General features: G+C 42.0%; 1 protein-coding gene across 3 annotated transcripts in view; it reads right to left on the minus strand.

The window, feature by feature from the left end:
• The window catches only part of cdk2 (cyclin dependent kinase 2), a 101,184-nt gene that overhangs the window by 16,116 nt on the left and 63,088 nt on the right, over positions 1 to 21,980 (minus strand). For all 3 annotated transcript variants that reach the window (XM_072249393.1, XM_072249392.1, XM_072249391.1), the window contains exons 2-5: positions 20,808 to 20,885; positions 10,958 to 11,078; positions 7,284 to 7,454; positions 5,572 to 5,673 (exon numbers count right to left, since the gene is read on the minus strand). In XM_072249393.1, the coding sequence (XP_072105494.1) occupies positions 5,572 to 5,673; positions 7,284 to 7,454; positions 10,958 to 11,078; positions 20,808 to 20,885 (472 nt within the window). The remainder of the gene's footprint in view (positions 1 to 5,571; positions 5,674 to 7,283; positions 7,455 to 10,957; positions 11,079 to 20,807; positions 20,886 to 21,980) is intronic.

Consider the following 21,980-nt stretch of genomic DNA (forward strand, 5'->3'; position numbering starts at 1 on the left):
ACAATAAATAATAAACAAGACAATAAGCACAGTAGAGGGCAGTAGGTTGGTGTCAGTCCAGGCTCTGGGTATTGAGGAGTCTGATGGCTTGGGGGAAGAAACTGTTGCACAGTCTGGTCCTGAGAGCCCGAATGCTTCGGTACCTTTTGCCAGATGGCAGGAGGGAGAAGAGTTTGTATGAGGGGTGCGTGGGGTCCTTCATAATGCTGTTTGCTTTATGGATGCAGTGTTTGGTGTAAATGTCTGTAATGGAGAGAAGAGAGACCCCGATGATCTTCTCAGCTGACCTCACTACCCGTTGCAGGGTATTGCGATCCGAGATGATGCAATTTCCGAACCAGGCAGTGATGCAGCTGCTCAGGATGCTCTCAGTACAACCTCTGTAGAATGTGGTGAGGATGGGGGGTGGGAGAAGGACTTTTCTCAGCATTCGCAGAAAGTAGAGACGCTGCTGGGCTTTCACTGCTATGGAGCTGGTGTTGAGGGACCAAGTGAGATTCTCTGCCAGGTGAACACCAAGAAATTTGGTGCTTTTAACGATCTCTACGGAGGAGTCGTCGATGTTCAGCGGAGAGTGGTCGCTCTGTGACTCCCTCTCTCAAGCACAATTATATCTTCTTTAAACAGAACTGCCATCCTGCCTCCTCTTTCCTTACCATTTTTTGAACACCTTACATCCAGGAATATTGTGCCCAACCTTGCCCTTTGAGTTATGCTTCAATTATCACATCATATTCACACATTATGACTTGTGCCAGCAGCTTTTCAACCTCACCCACACTTATGCATTCTAACTGAAAAATCCAAAAAGGTGCTGGTATTGGAAATCTGAAATAAAATCAAAAAATGCTAGAAACTTTCTACACCTGCTGCCCAAAAGACAGCACTGATGTTTCAGGTCGAAAACCCTTCGTCAGAATTGGGAAAGCGTTTTAAGTTGCATATAGATGAAGAGGACATGGTGAATCCAGTGTTGTGGTGATAAATTGGAGATGAAGACATCTGGTTGCAAGAGCGTGAGACAGCCACAGAGTGAGAGACAGAAAACAAAGGTTTATGTAAAAGCTGGGATATAAAGGTCAGAACCCAAAACCAAAAGCAGATTGTTAGATATGCCTGTCCCACTACCACTTTTGGTTAAATGCTCCCTAACCATGAGTGAATCTCCCTGCAAAGGTATTTATCCCAGTCCTGTAGAGGTACGACTGGTCCATCTTGAACAGACCTCAAAGCCCCAAGGATTTCCCTCCTACACCCTCTCTCTAGGAACAATAACCCCAACAGCAATTCAGTGTTGCACAGCAAGTTCTCATACAAATGACTGATGCTTCCAAAAACAGAGCACAAGAGGCTGCACACTGGTCCGTCACCATTCCCTCTCTCACCTTATCTCCCTACCCATCACCTCCCTCTGGTGCTCCTCCCCCTTTCTTCCATGGCCTTCTGTCCTCTCCTATCAGATTCCCCCTTCTCCAGCCCTGTATCTCTTTCACCAATCAACTTCGCAGCTCTTTACTTCACCCCTCCCCCTTCCTAGTTTCACCTATCACCTTGTGTTTCTTCCCCCTCCCCCCTCTAATTCTGACTCCTCATATTTTTTTGTCCAGTCCTGATGAAGGGTCTCAGCCTGAAATGTCAACTGTACTTCCCCCCCCCACCCCATATATGCTGCCTGGCCTGCTGAGTTCCTCCAGCATTTTGTGGGTGATACTTGGATTTTCAGCATCTGCAGATTTTCTCTTGTTTGACACTGGTCTGTCTTGTTCACCAAGGAACTAAGTGCCTGGGTAGGAAAGGATGTGGGAAAGAGGTACCCAACTGCCTTCTAACATCATTTTAAATAATCAAACTGACTACACTGAAGTGATTAAAATCAAAAACTTTTTTTTACAAGAAATGGTTCTGTACATATGAGACAATGTGTTTTAGCATTTCAAGCTGCTGCAAGAATATCATATCCCCTGTCTTTACCAACCCCATCACACCAAAGTCATGCACTATATCATGCCCCACGCCCACTCGCCTAAAGGAAAACCAGATGAGATGAATCACACAGGCATCAGGATGAAGAGAAGCTGGGAGATCATCTGAGTGCTAATGATAGCGATCAAAGACATTGATGTATTTCTTTAGGAACTCAGCACTCTGAATGGACATCTTTGTGCCCTGTCTTAATGCACTCCAGGCAATCTGGTGTAAATTAATTTGATGAAAAGAACATTTTACCTCCACAAATCACTACATGGCTATCTCATTTTCTCTTATTTAAGTAGACGTTCATTGGGCTAGTAGTAACTGTCAGCTGCTTGCTATCTATTATGATCCTTGGCACACTTCTAATTGGAAATAATGAATGTTGTTCAGGTGAGTTATAGGCAAAAGAAGCTGTGCCTGGTATAAAATACTCAAAAAGGAAATGGCCACTTTGGTGAGTTTATAGAAGCCTATTCAGGACAAGTAGGGTGTAAACAACTGGCTTGAAAAGTTAGATAATCATTCAGGTCTACTCACATTTTTTTTTACAAAATACAAGGTAGCCTGAGGTATTTCCACGAGTACTGTTCTCCTATTTATTTCCCTGTCATCTATTGCCTCTCACAACTCCCCTCAGAGTCCACCACTCGCCCACCAGAGGCAACTTACAGTGGCCAATTAACTTAACAAACCCACATATTTTTGGGATGTGGGTGGAAACTGCAGCACTTGGAGACAACCCGCATGATCACAGGGAGAACGTGCAATGCCACAGAATCAAGGTCAGAATGAAATTTGGTCACTGGAGCTGTGTGAGAACAGCACTACCTGTTGTGCCACCCACGTGCTTGAGCACCTTCTGGCTAAATTCAATGACTAATTGAGACTTCTGAATTAGTGGATGGAGAGCAAATAGAAAAAAAAATCGTCAAAATTGCAGCAAAGAAATAGGCCACCCGGGCCAACACACTTCTGCTGGTGCCTATGCTCTGCATGAACATCCTCTTCTCAGTTCAATGCAAACTTCTATCCCCCTTCTGGCTTAATTCCCATTAAACATCCGTGTGAAAACCTACTGTGTGAGAACATCCCATATTCTTGTTATTTGATAAAATGCTATTCACCTGAAATATTAACCTTCTCCACAGATGGCACCAACTGACCCAGTTTTCCCCACATTACATGTCTGATTTCAGAATCCTAGCATCTGCAGTATTTCACTATTTTCAGTATAGCACCTGGAACATGGCTGATCCCGAGGAGAGGGCAGTACCTCTGTATTTATATATCAATGCAGTGTGGAACAGGCCCTTCAGGCTGCACCGCCCAGCAACCCACCGATTTAACCCTAGCCTAATCATGGGTGAATTTACAATGACCGATTAACCTACCAACTGGTATGTCTTTGGACTGTGGGAGGCAACCCACCTGCCTTCTTAGTCCAATACTTCCACTTTGGCAAGAACAGGTATCTCTGGGCAGACATAGATTAAACCTTGACACTGTCTGCATGGCTTTATGACCACAATGAGCAGTAGATTTGTGCAAAGGGCTGTGAAATGTCATTTTCTCCACTTATTCCCTTCCTCTGTGGGAAATATTGGAAAATAAAGATGGGGTACCTATCATTCAGAGGCATATACAAGTCACATATGCTGTAATCTAGCATATCAACTGGTAGCATAAACACATCCCCATATCTTTCATATTTTCAGCAATGTATTAACTTTGTGAAGCGTCTGTCCTGCTGCATCCATTATGCCACTTGATATAAAAAAGACACAGGAACTTTGTATGGTGTTTTAACAGAGAACTGGCCAGATGCCACTTGTTTGGCTTTACAATCATGCCAAGTAACTGTTGTCAACAAAAAAGTCTTGGGGGCCTCTTGCATGGAAACATGTGAACAAACCCACTGGACCATCTTAAGACAGAGAACCTCACTCCTACCTGGATTTATAATGTTGGTATTACAGAGCTGGACTGGTTCACACAAAGATGCTGTGACAAAAGCGTCAGTCTCATTATGCAGTATAAAACTGCCTTAAGCAGACTCTAAATCTACTGAAAAACTAAAGGTGCAGGGATCATCTATTACATAAAGCATATAAAAATCATAACCAACAATGCAAGTCACTCTTTATTCAAACAGTTAATGGGCATTGGGAATCTGTAAAAACCAGGGTTTCAATGCACTCACGTACAATTTTGAAAGTTTAAGATCACACAAAATTAATACAAGACCATCAACCACAAAACACAATTCAAATCGGGAAATTGACTAGTATGAGGGAAGAAACCACCCTGTCATAAAGCACTGTAAGAGGTCATTCAGCCGATTGAGTCTGCACCAATCATACTATATATACACATCCCATTTTATTCACCTCACATTCTCATTAATTCCATCCATATTCTCCTATTAATATAGACACTCAGGCCAGTTTACAGTGACCAATTAGTCACCGTGTTTGGGAAATGGAAGGAAATCAGAGCACCCAGAGGAAATCCACAGTCATAGGGAGACCACGCAAACTCCACACTGACACCACCTAATGTCGGGATTGAACCTAGGTCACTGAAACAGAGCCAGCAGTTCTACCAGCTGCACTATTGTGCCACCCTGTGTGCTGAAAACATTCACCATTACAGGGATGAGTTTAGAAAAAAAAAATGGAACCCATCTCTTTTCCCTCGTAATTCAGGACTTGTGCTTGAACATCAACCACAATCAGCATTCACATTAGACTTGTTTAGTTTCAGGACTCGGGAGTCTCTGGCACAGGAGTACATTCAGTCAGAGACTCATTCCACCGAGATGCAGCACAGAGCGTCATAGGAAGTCATTCCTGCCTGTGGCCATCAAACTTTACAACTTCTCCCTTGGAGGGTCAGACACCCTGAGCCGATAGGCTGGTCCTGGACTTATTTCCTGGCATAGTTTACATATTACTATTTAACTATTTATGGTATTATTACTATTTATTATTTATAGTGCAACTGTAACGAAAACCAATTTCCCCCAGGATCAATAAAGTATGACTATGACTATGACTATGATTTGGTGGAAATGTGTGTATGGACTGCGGCTGATAGAGCAGTTGTTGATGTTACCAGTGGAAGTCAGCAACAATCATTCTTTGGGATATTGTTTCAACACCTCCCCACTGGGGAACGTTGACTCAAGACCATGAGAGGCCTGCATCGGGCATTTTCATGCCTTACAAGGCGCAGATTGGAAGTCTGTGTGGGGCGCCACTCCTCGCACAACGACACATTGCTCTAGTGTCTAAGTGCCTTGCTCAAGGACACAAATACGCTGCCACAGCTGAGGCTCGAACTAGCGACCTTCAGACCACTAGACAAATGCCTTAACCACTTGGCCACGTGCCCAACACACATCCCCACTGGCAGGCTATAATGACAAGGTAACAGTCACTCTGCCATTTCCTTTAGCCCCCGTCTGAAATATACAATCCGAGAGTGGAGAAAAGGAGAAGCAGAGAGGAAGAAAGTACTTATTTCAGAAAATACATCTCTAAGGTATTTTTTTCACGTGAATCGTTAACTACACTAGCTAACTTTACAAATCATTACCATTTCAGCAAAGATGCAGCCAAGACTCCAGATGTCGACTGCAGTAGAGTAATATTTACATCCCAGGAGGATCTCAGGGGCACGATACCACAGTGTGACAACCTGCAAAGAAAAAACACAACACTTCAAACTCATATTCACCTTGGTTTGAGCTGCCAGAATATTTATAGTCATACAGTTCCTGACGACTGGAAAGAATAAATGTTTTTAGACTTTGTCCATATTTTCATGCTATCAGTTGCATAGTTATTTCTTTCCCAATATCATGTTTCTCGTACTTTTCCAGGTTTTAACCCTTCAAACAAAAATAGAAAATGCTGGAAATACCAAGCCAGTTTAGGTAACAAAGGAGGCTAATGAAAGCAGGACAGTGAAGGTTGTCTATATGAATTTTAGCGAAGCATCCAAGAAAGTCAAGTATAGTAGGTTGATCCAAAGGTCAAGGCACATGGGATCTGTGGCCAACTGGCTAGTTGGATCCAAAATTGATTTGGTGATAGGTGGCAGGGGATAGTGATGTTTTTCTGATTGCAAGTCTGTGACTAGTGGTATACCCTAGGGATTAGTGTTAGGACTCTTGCTGCTGACGATATATATTAACAACCTGGATGTGAATGGAAGAGGAATGATTAGTAAGTTTGCAGATGACACTAACATTGATTGTTGGGAATACTAAGGAAGATTGTCTAAGGCAACAGCAGGATGTCACTGTACGTCAGTTGGAAAGTTGACCAGAGCATTGGCAAATGGAATTAATCTTGACAAGTGTCAAGGGGATATAGGGTTCTAACACATACGGTAATTGATAGGATGCTAAGAAATTTTGAAGAATAAAAGAGACCTTAGGGTCCAAGCTCATAGTTCCCTGAAAATGGCTTAACAGGCGAATAGGTTGATGAAGGCAGAACGTGGCTGGTCACAGCCAGCCAACCTGAGAATAAGCAGTTAATTCCCATTCCTCACTTTCTGTCTGTGAACCTCTTCTCAATCCACATCAGTATATTGTGCCCTATTTTCTGTGCTCTAATTTTAATGATTAACCTCTTATCTGAGACATTATCAAAAGCCTTCCACTAATCAATATACACCACATTCAGTGGTTTCCCTTATCTATTCTGCTAGTCACAGATCAATAAGCTCTAATTGATTAGTCAAACATAGTTTTCCTTCATAGGTTCATGTTAATTCTGTTCAATCCTATTATTTCATGTTGTTGTGTTATTACATTTCTCTTTGTAGGTTCCAGGATTTTCCATTATCATTGATGCCAAACTATTGGGTCATTCGTTTCCCATTTTCTCTCCCTCCTTCCTTAACTCATGGGGTCACATTTGCTCCCCTCTAATCTACAGGAACAATTTCAGAATCTATTGAATTTTGGAAGATGTGAACAACAGCACCTACCATCTCCACAGCCTCCATTTTTAAAACTTTAGAATACAAATGATCAGGTCCATCAGATTTATCAGCTTGCAGCTATTTGTTGATGGACAATTTGTTCCTCAGTCCCACTTGACTCTTGACTCTTAAACATAGCCTGTGCTCAGATGGGTAATGTCCCGGGACCTTACAGAATGAGGTGTTAATCATGTTGCAAGCTACACGATCACTCCCAGGAGTTGTGTCGGGAGCCACATAGGTAATCAGGGGCAGGAGATGCTTTGGCTCAGAAGACTCCAATGCTTAGAGATGGCAGACTGTAGGGAACATACCTCATGGGTGTACGTGCGAACAGGTACACCAAAAGCTCGCGCGAGTCCAAAGTCAGCTAGTTTAATCGCACCTTCGGCATTGATCAGCAGGTTCTGGGGCTTCAAGTCCCGGTGAAGCACCCGGTGAGAATGACAAAATGCGAGACCCTGCAGCAGCTGGAATAGGTAACTCTGAGCAGGAGGGGATTAAAACAAAAGGCCCAGTCATTAGTCAGCTGAACAACATCTCACACCAACCAGTATATAAAGGTGGATGATAAACAAATCTGGACATGCAAAACCTCTATGACCAACTTCATCTGACACACAGCAGTCCCATTTCAAATACTAACTCTGCTCACTGTGTGTAGTAAACAAGGCCAAGGAGCCTCGAGGAGTTTACCAGATGGGTAAAAATTAAAACATGAACAGCGGGGGGGGGGGGGGGGGGGAGGGAATGAAGGTGTACACCTCAGTGAGGGATGGGGGTTGGAAAATAGTCATTCCCGTGAAAAAGAGTCGTCACTTTTTATTGTCATTTCGACGATAACTGCTGGTACAGTACATAGTAAAAACAAGACAACATTTTTCAGGACCATGGTGCTACATGAAACAATACAAAAACTACACTGAACTAGGTAAAACAACACAAAAACTACACTAGACTACAGACCTACCCAGGACTGCATACAGTGCACAAAACAGTGCAGGCATTACAATGCACTGAAAAAGCGGGAATGCTGAGATTCCTCCCCTCTCTGCGTTCCCTGGTATATTGTCAACAGCTTGGAATATCAACGAAAGCAAGGCCCTCTTTCAAAAAGAAGGGATGAAGGCTTTGCTTTGGATACAAGTCATGAGAAATGTGGAATTAGTGAGACTATAGTACACTTTGTAGATAGCTTTTAACGTGGCATTCAGTAATCGCAGCATTGGACTAGGTCTGGGTATGGCCCATCTCCAGTCAAATAATTGTTACAGTTCAGAGCCATATATATTTTGCTATTAGTTTATTATTGTCACACATACCAAGATACAGTGAAAAGCTTGTCTTGCAAACTGCTCATACAGATCTATTCACTACAAAGTGCAGGTAAATGATAAAGTGCAAGAATATAACAAGGTAAATTGAGGGGCCAAGAATCCATCTTCGCACAAGAGGTCCATTCAAGAGGTAGTTATCCATGTAGTAGACGCTGTCCTTGAGCCTGGTGGTATGTGCTTTCAGGCTTTTATATCTTCTGCCCAACGGAAGAGGGGTGAAGAGAGAATGTCCGGGGTAGGAGGGGTCGTTGACTATGCTGGCTGATTTACTGAGGCAACAGGAAGTATAGACGCAGGTCATTCAGCCTACAGCAATGGTTAAACACCCATACACCATTGCATTTTTGTATGGGTGGGGAAATGTGTAAAGACTGAAAGAATTTGCACAAAAACAGGAAGAGGCTGATCAGTCTATTGAGCCTATTCTATTTTGCTACTCAGTTAGACCACAGCTGTTAGTGCTGCTGCCTCACAGCTCCAGGGTTTGACCCTTACCTCTGGTGCTGTCAGTATGGAATAAGACCTTCTCCAACAAAACTTTGTGGATTTCCTCCCAGTACTTTGGTTTCCTCCCACATCCCAAAAATGTGGTAGGTCAATTGGACACTGTAATTTACTATTTAGTGCAAGTTAATGGCAAAAAAGAATCAAAAGGGAGTTGAACAAGTACTAGTGCTACAAGGAAATATGGAGGGGGGTGGATAGAACTAATGGGGTTAATCCCATGGGGCCAGCATGTGCTCAATGGATTGAATGGTCTTCCTCTGTGAAGTTACAAATACTTGACCACAGCTGATCTACATCAACCCTATTATCCGTTGTAACCTTTACTCAGGAAAAAATTGATTAATTTTCACATTGAAATTTTAAATTCCTTCCCAGCATCCACAGCCTTTCAGAAGATTCCAGCTTTGCATTATTGTTTTTGTGAAGAGATGCTGCTTGATTTCACTTCTAAATGGGTTAGGTCTTAATTGTAAGATTACATTCCCTGAACTCCCCCATCAGAGAAAATAACACACACAATTTCAAAGGGCAGGTTTTGAGTTACATGGGCGAGGACACAAGTTCCAGATTGTGCGTAGGCAAAAAGATGACAAGTTAGAACAAAAGTGTCAGCAGCACAGAGACTAGGATAAAATAAAATTATTTTTAAAAATCTCAAAAAGATAAAAGGACCATTTTTAAACTAAAAATAAAAATTCTAAAACCCCTTGTTCTATTGCTTTCTCACATGTGGTTGGAGGATTTGCCAAGTTAAATACTCTATCATCAATGGGAGGTTTGTATGTGAACATACTGCCTGCGACTGAAGGTCAACTTTTGGAGCTACAGGATCACTTCTTGCTGAGTCCCAGCACCCCGTAACGCAAGTCCTAAACGTCCAGAGTAATCATATACAGCTTTAACAGGATGACCAACACTTCTTCTGATTCATCTTTTCATATCCAGTTAAGTTGCCCAGCAAAGGATAGTTTTTCCACAATGGTCAATAATAACATAAGAAACTGGAAAAGGAGTGGACTATTCAGCCCTTGAGCCTGATTCGCCATTCAATAATATGGCTCGTCTTATCTTGGCCCCTGTCTTCCTACCCCATAACCCTCACTTCCCAATAAACCCAAATACATCCATCTCAATCTTCAATATAAACGGTGACTCCGCCCTCCAACAGAAATTCTCCATTACCACAGAGAAAAAAAACTCTTCCTCACATATCTGAAATAGGCAACCCCTTGTTCTGAAACTATTCCCAGAGTGGAAACTATCTTCTCTGTATGCATCTTATCAAGGACCTTTGGAATCTTAAAATGTCCCCATGAAGAAAGTCAACCCAACTGTCCAATGCAGCACTGTACCTCAATACATGTCTCGGCAAATGTCACAAGTTGTAAATCAAGATGCATTCTTAGCTGTACCGCAAACTATTGGTACCTCAGTATTGCACTATCCAGGTTAACAAGTCATTTTGGAAAAAAAAAATCACAGTCTGTAGTTAATCTTTTAGACAAAATGTTTGGCTGGATACAAGATATGGCACCATTCAAAATGAACCAGAACAGTTTTCTTATCATTTAGCTGTCAAACAAAACAGAGCAAATGGTGAAATATTTCATTGCTGTTTGTGCATTCTTGCTCTGCGCATATGGGCTGGCTTGCTTGCTTGCACGGCAAAAGTTTGTAAAAGGTAGTCTACATTGAGAAAAAGCTTTATAATGCCCCGAGAATGTAAAACGCACACTGTAAGTGCAAGCTCTTCCTCATTAAAGCACCAATACACCACAAGCTCAATTGTTCAGCTGGTGCTCCCTTTGGGTGTTCTTCACCATTCGCCATAGAATTAACCAAACTGAGTGCCTGTCAAATATCATCTGAGAAATAGATGTTTCTCTTTTTTTAAGAAGGTATAAAATCTATTTTATGCAGTTCTCCAATGTGCTCTTTAAGTTTGATTAACTCTACATTCTTGAGTAGTTTGACTTGCATCAGAAATTTCGCCATAATGCTGCCTGAAAAACTAATAAAGTAAGCCACAATACAATGAAGCACATAGTGGGGAAGATATCAATTGCACTAAGCCCCTCAAGCATTCGATTTGCTCTTGCTCCATTTAATTTTAACTTCATTCCACAAAACCAATCTGTTTTTACCTTGATGAGTGGCAATGGGATCCCAGTGACCGAAGAGACGTCCATGAACTTCTTCAGATCCTGATGCAGGAACTCAAAGACCAAATAGAGTTTATTCTCCGTATGAATGACATCAAGTAACCTGAGGGAGCAGGGGTGGAGGAAGGGGAAAAGAGGAATACTAGTGATCCAATCATTCCCAACTCTCTTCTCCAGAAAGAACTTTTGCTCACTCATTGTGTTGGGTTGGATTTAGTACTTGGACAATGCAAATTTTATGGCTTGCAGATGGAAGTTAACCTTCTTTTCAAATCTCTTACTAACTCTTTCTTCAGTTAGTCCTGACGAAGGGTCTCGGCCTGAAACGTCGACTGTACCGCTTCCTAGAGATGCTGCCTGGCCTGCTGCGTTCACCAGCAACTTTGATGTGTGTTCCTTCTTAAGTATGATCTGGTTGCCAAGCAATTTGACATGGGCTGCAACAGAGGTATTGAAAGTGGGGGTGGGGTTTATTTGCAGTCATCAATGAAGCCAACTATGCATACCAAGTCAGCCTGCATGACCTACCCTTGAATGTAGTATGGGGAAAGTTAGCCAGGATCAAGAACTCAGCCATTTTAGTGATAGAGCACTTGCACATTATTAATCAAAATTCTACCCCTGTACCATGTGGCCATAAGTAGTAACCCTTGAAAGAATGGCAAAATATTAAATTATTTTAGAAGGGCTATTTGACAAATCTTGAATTCAAGTTTTGCAATAAAACATAAATCAGCCAAGGTGATTTTTTTTTTGTCTGTTTTATGCCCCCTTTGAAAAGCCTTGATTTGTGAAAATATGTGAAAGCCACTCAAGTGGGAGCCATACAACAGCAAGCTGCTGCATAATGCCAGAGGAAGATGGGATACTTTCTTCCTTGTCATGCTCACCTAGCCTAGACCAAAATCAGAGTCAAAGCTTCCAAGGGAGTTGCAACAGTCTTTTATGAAATCAGCTCCACCACACAGTAATGAGAGCCACAGCAAAAATGTAAGTACAGGGGAAGTCAGACTAACCTTTGCTTTCCATAACAATTATGCTCAGTCACATGTAAAATGATCCCAAGATTTGGCTTGCTTTCTGTTTTAATTCGTCTGATTAGGGATAGTTGATAAAGTATGTAAAAGGGTTAACACTTTGTTAAACAATAGCAGCCTGTTTTTCTGAAAGGAACCGCTGATGATCAACAGATGTGCTAATTTTGTTATTCAATGCTGAGCAAAATTTCTTTTTGAAGGTATCCAGCTAGGGTTTCAGGATGCTTATCTCCTTGTGCAGTCGTGCATAGAGGTAGGACAGCTCCAGCCTGTTTTGTATATGTGAGGCTATTATGCCTATTCTGTAATTTGTCTTTTTGGACTATCATGTAGTAGATAACTTTGACTCCGGCCTGTCTTGTGTAGGGTATCTGAATATATCCACTCATAAGGGGAATTGTGAATTAGTTGGTGGATTGGGCAGGAACAGTCAGACTGTTCCTGTTTAAGCGACTAACTGAGTAAGCCCCGGGTACTTTGAATAAAAGAGTTTGTACTTATACGGTCTCTGATTGAGTTTATCCGGATTCGACTTCCACATAGTCAATATAGCTCTGTGAGGGGCAGGTCATGCCTCATGAGCCTGACTGAATTACATGAGGACGTGAAAAAGCACATTGATGAAAGTAGAGCAGTGGATGTGGTGTATATGGATTTTAGTAAGGTATTTGACAAGGTAGCCTCACTCAGAAAGTCAGGGGCATGGGATCCAGGGAAACTTGGCTGTGTGGATTCAGAATTTGCTTACCAACAGAAGGCAGAGGGTGGCAATAGACGGAGCATATTCTGCCTGGGGGTCGGTGACCAGTGATATTCTACATGGATCTGTCTTTGTGATTTTTATAAATGACTTAGATGAGGATGAGGAAGAGGAAGAGGAAGAGGAAGGGTGGGTTAGTAAGTTTATAGATGACACAAAGGTTCTTTCATGTTTGAATGAAGCTCAACAGAAGCTCAAGGAAAAGCACTTCAACTTTTAATTAAGAACTTTAGAATCTTCTGAACGTAGCATCATTTTACATCACTCAGACCATTACTACTGCTGCAGTTATGGACAGCTATTATTGCCAATGATTCTATTGTTGACCCTTGCAGCCATCTTTTGAATCTTTACTTGTACAGCCCTTTCATCTTACAACATCACCCCAAGTGCCATTAAATCTCTCCTGCCTTACATACCATCATAGATTTTCTACTTTGCTCTTTTGCCATGCTTTCCTTTCATTTTTTTTGTTTGCAAGATACAAGCGGGCATTTATCATCAGACCCCAATTGCCTCTGAACTAAGTGAATCACTGGGCCACTTCCAAAAGCAGTTAGGAGTTGATCATGTTGCTGTGGGTCAGGAGTAATATAGATCAGCTGGACTGGGCAAGTATATGAGTGACGAAGATGGGTTTGTACACAACACTCCAATAAGTTCATGGTCCCCATTACTGGACCAAGCTCTTTATTCCAAACTTATTTAATTGGAATTTTAATTCCCCAGCTTCTATGGTAGGATTTGAACTCATCATACCCAGATTTAAAATATTAGGTCAGTAACACTTTGCTACTTTCTGTATCTGTTCTTACTTAAAACCTCTCTCTAACCTTTCTAAGCTCTGAAGAAATGTCACTGGCCCAAAACAAACTGTTTCCCTCTCTACAGATGCTACCTGACCTGCTGAGCGTTTCCAAAAGTGTCTTTATTTGATTTATCATCCCCTTTCAGAACAAAACAGAAACTGGCATTTTATAAAAAGAAACCTCTTGCCAGCATGCATTGAAATTGTAACCCAATATGCGTCACAGTCAAGAAAAAAAATAAGGCTGCTTTTAAATTTCTTCCCCCTAACAATGAACATTCAGCACCTGCGAACAAGCAGAGAAAACAATGCAGCTGGTGATAAACTTCTAACACTAACTTTACAAAGGAATCAAATGATAGCCCAAGCTTTCTCTTCCTTGTTGTTGCAACAACTGATTAAAAAGGCAAGTTGGGCCACATGAAAATACAAACAATGCAAGTCTGTCCTCCAAACACGATCTTTGAAAGTGCCTGCAATGTTACAGGAATGTATGAGTGTTTACAGATACTCTTCCAGCTCCAACAAGCTGGCATTTCAGATCTGATAACATCACAGATATGTTCAGCTGTTACACTGAGCAGTTGTACAGGATCAAGCAATGACAGGAATTCAGTTTCACTTAAGTTGCTGGCTTGGAGATATCCAAGACCAGGAGGCTCAAGCACCCAAACATGGGCAGCTTTGCTGCTTGTCTAAAAGCTGAAATTGTGGATCTTAATTGCACTTTGGGGATCTTATTGAACAGAAGTTATAGACCATAGCCACCTTGAGCCAACTCTCCAATTGAAATGCATCCCCACACCACGGAAACACATTCTTGCTTTAGTTCAGCTTAACCATACAGAATGTAACCAAACAAGCCGCAAATGGAATTTTCTCAAAATTAAATTTAGTCATAGTTTCAGTTTGGCACAGTGCGGCAGAGGATAAAAAAAGGTCTGATTAAAAAGCCCAGTGTATATGGCAATCTTTCAACCGTCATTAGATTATTTAACATCACTGCATAACCAGTGAAGACTTGAATCAATTTTCACCCTTCATTGGAAATCCTTCCACGTCTCTGATCTGTGATCTCCCCTTTCCTCATAGCTCTGCAAGATCTGGCCTTACCTCTAATTTTAATTGCTCTGCCTTAGGAGGCAATCAATCCTCCCAAGTTCTCTCTATACATCCCCGCCTATTTCCCCTCAAAAGTCTCTTCCAAACTTCCTTCTTTGACCAATCATTTAGCCACTTACCACAATATCTCTTAATGTGTGCTGTTTTACAGTTATTGCCTTTTTTTTCCTGCTGTTCATACTGTTTGTGTTGTTCTGCTGAACATTATGGGCGCATTATGATTGCAGCGGAATGTGTGGCAACACTTGCAGGCTACCCCCAGCATATACTTGGGTGTATTGGTTGAACATTCACTGATATCTTTAATCTCTCACTTTGGCAGACTGAGGTACCCACCTGCTTCACACAGGCTCCAATTATACTGGTGACTACGAAGAACGTGGTAACCTGCCTCAGTAACCATGGTTCAGTAGCACTCACATTCACAGTGATGAAGTATTTCGAAAGGTTGTTGATGAAACACTTCAACTCCTGCCTGAGAAGCAACTCGGATCTGCTTCAATTTACTTACCGGAGCAACAGGTCAACAGCCGATGCCATTCCATTGGCTCTTCACTCAACCCTGGTACATCTGGACAGCAAAGATGCATACATCAGGATGCTCTTTATCAACTGCAGCTATTCTATCTTATTATCTCCTCAAAACTAATTAATAAGTTTCAAGAACTTGGTCTCAATACCTCCTTGTGCAACTGGATCCTCAATTTTCTCAGTTGCAGACCCCAGGCAGCTTGGATTTACATCTCCTCCATGATCTCCATCAGCACAGGTGCACCACAAAACTGTGTGCTTAGCCCCCTGCTCAACTCACTTTATACTTATGACTGCGTGGCCAAGTACAGCTCCAATGTCATATTTAAATCTGCTGACAACACCACTGTCGTTGGCCGAATCAGTATTTATGAGGGAGATTGAAAATCTGTGAGTGGTGCCACAACAACAACCTCTCACTCAATGTCAGCAAGACCAAGGGGCTGATTATTAACTTCAGGAGGAGGAAACTGGAGGTCCATGAGCCCATACTGCTCTGAGGATCAGAGTTAGAGAGGGTCAGCAAATTTAAGTTCCTCTGTGTATTTCGGAGGACCTGTTCTGGGCCTAGCATGCAAGTGCAATTACGAGGAAAGCATGGCACCGCCTCTACTTCCTTAGGAGTTGGTGAAGATTCAGCACGACATCTAAAACTTTGACAAACTTCTATAGATGTGTGGTGGGGAGTATATTGACGGGCTGCATCAAAGCCTGGTATGGAAACACCAGTACCCTTGACGGAAAATCCTGAAAAAAGTAGTGGATACAGCCCAGTCCATCACGGGTAAGGTCCTCCGCACCATTGAACACATCTACACAGAGTTGTTGCAGGAAAGCAGCATCCATCAGCAAGAACCCCACTACCCAGGCCATGCTCTCTTCACACTGTTCCCATCATGAAGGTGGCATAGGAGCCTCAGGACTCACACCACCAGGTTCAGGAACAGTTACTACCCTTCAATCATTAGGCTCTTGAACCAAAGAAGATAACTTCAATGATGGGGCGAGTGAACTGTCCCCACAACCTATGGACACATTTTCAAGGACTCTTCATCTCATGTTCTCCATGTTTATTTATTTTTGTACTCGCACAGTTTGTTGTCTTTTACACATTGGTTGTTTGCCCGTCCTGTTAGGTGTAGTCTTTCATTGATTCCATTATGTTTCTTGGATTTACTGTGTACGTCCGCAAGAAACGAATCTCAGGGTTGTATATGGTGACATACTGTATATGTACTTTGATAATAAATGTACTGTGAAATAACAAAACCAATGATGTGTTTCACTGTATGTTTCGATGTACATGTGATAAATAAATCACCACATTTATGTCTCCATACACAACCCTGAGATTCATTTTCTTGTGGGCATACTCAATAAATCCGTAATAGAATAATAACCATAACAGAATCAATGAAAGACTGCACCAACTGGGTGTTCAACCAGTGTGCAAAAGACAACAAACTGTGCAAATACAAAAACAAATAAATAAACAAGCAAAGAAGCAATAACTATCTAGAATATGAGATGAAGAGTCCTTGAGAGTGAGCCCATAAGTTATGGGATCAGTTCAGAGATGGAGCGAGTGAAGATAATTGAAGTTATCCTCTTTGGTTCAAGAACCTGATGGTTGAGGGGGTAATAACTGTTCCTGAACCTGGTGGTGTGGGACCTGAGGCTCCTGTACCTTCTTCCTGATGGATGAAGGGTAATAACTGTTCCTGAACCTGCTGGTGTGGGACCTGAGGCTCCTGTACCTTCTTCCTGATGGATGAAGGGTAATAACTGTTCCTGAACCTGCTGGTGTGGGACCTGAGGCTCCTGTACCTTCTTCCTGATGGTTGAGGAGTAATAACTGTTCTTGAACATGATGGTGTGAGACCTGAGGCTCCTGCACCTCCTTCCTGATGGTTGAAGGGTAATGACTGTTCCCGAACCTGGTGGTGTGAGACCTGAGGCTCCTGTACCTTCTTCCTGATGGTTGAAGGGTAATAACTGTTCCTGAACCTGGTGGTGAGAGACCTGAGGCTCCTGTACCACCTTCCTGATGGCAGCAATGAGAAGAGAGCATGACCTGGGTGGTGGGGGTCCCTGATGATGGATGCTGATTTCCCACGACAATACTCCATGTAGATGTGTTCAATGGTAGGGAGGGCTTTACCCATGATGGACTGGGCTGTAGCCACTACTTTTTAACTGGGTTTTCCATTCAAGGGCATTGCTCTTTCCATACCGGTCAATATACTCTCAACCATGCATATTTGTCCAAAGTTTTAGATGACATACTGAATCTTCATGAACTCCTCAGGAAGTAGAGGCGCCGCTGTCCTTTCTTTGTAATGACACTTATGTGCTGGGCCCAGGACAGGTCCTCTGAAATAGTAACACCGAGGAATTTCCTGAGCCTTTCCACCTCTGATCCTCCGATGAGGATTGGCTCACAGACCTCTGGTTTCCTCCTCCTGTCAACAATAATCAGCTCTTTGGCTTTGCTGACATTGAGTGAGAGGTTGTTGTTGTGACACCACTCAGCCAGATTTTCAATCTTCCTCCTATACGCTGACTCATCACCAGCTTTAGTTTGGCCAGTCACAGTGGCGTCATCAGCAAACTCAAATATGGTATTGGAGCTGTGCTTAGACACACAGTCATAAGTGTAAAGTGAGTAGAGCAGGGGGCTAAGCACACAATCCTGTGGTGCATCTGCACTGATGGAGATAGTGGAGGAGAAGTTGTTGCCAATCTAAACTAACTGAAGTCTGCAAGTGAGGAAATCGAGGATCCAATTGCACAAGGAGATTGAGGCCAAGGTCTTGAAGACTTATTGATTAGTTTTGAGTGTTGAATGCTGAGCTGTAGTCAATGAAGAGTATCCTGATGTATGCATCTTTGCTGTCCAGATGTTCCAGAGTGAAGAGCCACCGAGATGGCATCTGCTGTGGACCTGTCGCTCTGGTAAATTGGAGCAGATCCAAGTCACTTCTCTGGCAGCTGTTGATACAAACAATATATATAATACAACATAATGATGCAATATAAATACAAGCTGCTATTGCTTTTAAGGAATGATAAAAGGATTGTCAAGCTCAGCAAGTGACCCTGGAGCTATGCAATTCCAATGCTGCGATAAATAGTCCGAAATTCCTCCCCTGTCCCCAACCCCAATCCCAATGGAGTTGCAAATGCTTCAGATCTCTGGTTACAAGGCTTATATAACACCTATTGCAGTGCAAGGAACAGATGCCAAGAATGGGTGGTGCCGCTCCATATTTTTGTGCATTGTGCAAATAAATTTCAAAGATGATTTAAAAATCAAAGACTTATTGCGAGTTGCAAGAAATCTAATTTCCTCTCTGGGTCCTCAATGCATTAGACCCAAGTGTGTGGAGCAGGCTACTATGCACAGTGGTATCAAATAGCATCCCACTCCAACTCACTGATCAGACAATATTCACAAGTGTAATTTTACTGGGCAATATAATCATCATTAAGCAAATGAGATGTCAGTTTGGGCAAAAGTACACCTCACTGCTGGGAGTGTGATCCATTTGTGCAAATGCTCATCTTGCAGCTGCCAGTGCAATCTACATTTATGAAATACACCCCTCACTGCTGCCAGACTGAACAGAGTTTGCGCAAATATACAACCCAGTGTGATCCCTCTCACAGCTGCAAGTGCAATTGTAGTTTGTGTAAATATACAACTCACTGCTGCCAGTTTGGGCAAATACACCCCTCAGTGCTACCAGTGTGATCGCCTTTTTCACACATACAGTACTGCGCAAAAGTTTTAGGCACATGTAAAAAATTTATGTAAAGTGAACATGCTTTCAAAAATAATGAGATGAAAAGTTTCTAAATATCAATAAATTACTGTAAAGAGGAGTAAACAGTAAAAACTAAATCAAATATTTGGTGTGACTACCCTTTGCCTTTAAAACTGCATTAATTCTCTGACGTACACTGTTGTGCAGCTTTGTAAGAAAATCAGCCAGTGGGTTGTTCCAATCATCTTGGAGAACTTGCCACAGTTCTTCTGCAGACTTTGGCTGTCTCCCTTGCTTCTGTCTCTCCAGGTAGTCCCAGACAACCTCAATGATGTTGAGATCAGGGCTCTGTGGAGGCCATACCATCTGCTGCAGAACTCCTTGTTCTCATTTTCATTGAAGATCATCCTTTACGATCTGGGCCATGTGTTTGGGGCCATTGTCCTGCTGCAGAATGAAGCTGGGACTGATCAGATGCCTCTCTGATGGATAAGAATCTGCTTGTACTTCTCAGCATTGAGGAGTCCATTATTTCTGACCAGATCACCACCTCCATTTGCAGAAATGCAGCCCATAATGTGCAGGGAACCTCCAGCGTGCTTCACTGTTGCTGCAGACACTCATCCATGACGCAGTCTCCAGCTCTTCTGCGGACAAACTGCCTCCTGCTTGAGCCAAAAAAATGGACTTTTGTGTTTTTCTGCGTAGGCGAGTCTCTTGGCTTTGCTTCCGCTTCAGAGGAAAGTTTTTTCACAGCAACTCTTCCACGAAGACCACTTCTGACAAGACCTGTCCGGACTGTAGAGGGGTGTACTGTACTTGGGTTCCAGTGGTTTCTGAATACAGAGCCAATAGCAGTGCTGGACAACTTCTGATTTAAAAGGGACGTCAGTCTGATGTATCTCTCGTCTGCTGCACCGTTTCCATGGCTGACCACTGCATTTCTGGTCCTCAACCTTGCTCGTTTATTTGTGCTTCTTCAGAAGAGCTTGGGGTGCACCTTGAAACTCTCGTCTGCTGTGAAACTTTTGTTTGGGAGAGGCCTTGCTGATGCAGGATGACCAGCCACCTTGTGACTTGTTGCTATGCTCACTCATGCCGTGGTGTAAGAATTGATGATCTGAAGGTTAAACTGTCACATCCTCACCTGTTAGTATGGTTGCCCTTCGCGCAGTGTGATTCCTTCTACACCTGTTTCTGTGAATCAGTTTACTTTATTCAACTCATTATGTCATTGATCATTAGCATCCTGTTTGTCATCTTTGTCTAATCATGCACTGGACCACACACATACAAAGTAATCAAGTTTTCATTTGAAAAGTGGTCTGTTACTTAATATATTACTTTCTTTAACAAAATACAAAAAAATTCTGTAACATTTAATTTTTTGGAAAATGAAAGCTTGAAAATCTAAAAATGTCTCTTTTCTACTGATGCATTAATGCAGAAGACAATAAATGAACATCTAAAACAAAGATTATATTAAAGAAAATCCATGATGCCTAGAACTTTTGCACAATACTGTACACATACATCATTACTGAAAGGCAATCTCAGTTTGCGCAAATGTGCCTTATTGCTGCCAGTATGATCTGTTTGTGCAAATGTACACCTCACTGCTGCTTGAACCATATTATTGTAACATGGCTGCTATTATTTGTCCAACTAGCAATCAATGCCTTTTAAAATAAGTTATTAAACAAGAACCATCATAAACGTATAGTCACAAGGCATTACGTAAATATAAAGGCTTTCTTTTTATGAATTGTTTCCTTTAAAATCAAGAAGCACCACAGAATGTCCTTACTTGACTATGTTGGGATGGTTCAGTTCCTTGAGAAGGGAGATTTCTCGTATTGCTGTACTTGGCACACCTTCAGTTTCCCTGAAAGACAACATGCAGTAGTGATCAATAATCAGATGATGAGTCTGAGATGAGACAGAGAAAATGGGCATAGATTTTCTTCCTGCTTCAGACAAAGGAATGTCTTTACCTGTTAATGAGATACACTTGAAGTTTTTTTTTTCAAACATATAATGTGGGTGTCATTGGCAAGCCCCGCAATCTTTAAGTAACATCAAGAACCTGCTTGAACCACCATGTGGTCTGAAAGTGGTTTCCTTGACCATTTCTCGGAGCGGTTAGGAATTTGGGTCAGGAGTCACAAATAAACCAGACGTGGCAAAAACAGCAGATTTATATCCCTAAACCACACTAGTTGGAGTTTCAAACAAACCAAGAGTTTTATGGTCACAATTACAAATGCCAACTTAACACTCCAGGATTATTTAACTAAATTCAGACTCTCAGTCATCAAATAATCTCTACATTACCACTCTAGTAACATGACAATGATGCTACTGTTACACATCAGTGCCCTTGAACTATGGAGAGAGAGGATCCATTGAATGCCACCTTCCAAAATTTCAAAGATTCTAGTTTGGTTATGCACCTTCCATTAGTTAAGAAAGGAGGAAGAGTGAAAACAGAATTATAAGTTAGTTATCCTGATGTCAGAAGGAAGAAAAACACAAGAATCTATTATTAAAGTGGTAACAGGGCACTTGGAAAATAATAAATAAAAGTGGATAGAACAATGGATTTATGAAAGGAAAATCAGATTTGACATATTTTTGAATTGATTCTAAGTTGTAACTAGCAGGACATATATGGTATAACTGGACTTTCAGAAGGCCTTCACTGAGGTGTGATCACATAGTGTTGGGAGTAATAAAACAGATTAAGGACTGGTTAACAGGTAGAAAATAGTTAGTAGGAATAAATGAGTCATTTTTGGGTTGGAAGGCTGTGATTAGTGCTGTTCTGAAGTGTTCGAGGTTAGTCCCCCAGTTGCTTGCAATCTTTTTCAAAGAATTCGAGACTTGATCAAGTTTACTGATGACACTCAGCTAGGTGGCAGAGGGTGCAGAGAGGCCTCAGGAAATAAGGGTAGGCTAAATGACTGGGCAAGGACAGAGC

The sequence above is a fragment of the Mobula birostris genome, chromosome X, assembly GCF_030028105.1.
Source record: "Mobula birostris isolate sMobBir1 chromosome X, sMobBir1.hap1, whole genome shotgun sequence".
Lineage (NCBI taxonomy): Eukaryota > Metazoa > Chordata > Chondrichthyes > Myliobatiformes > Myliobatidae > Mobula > Mobula birostris.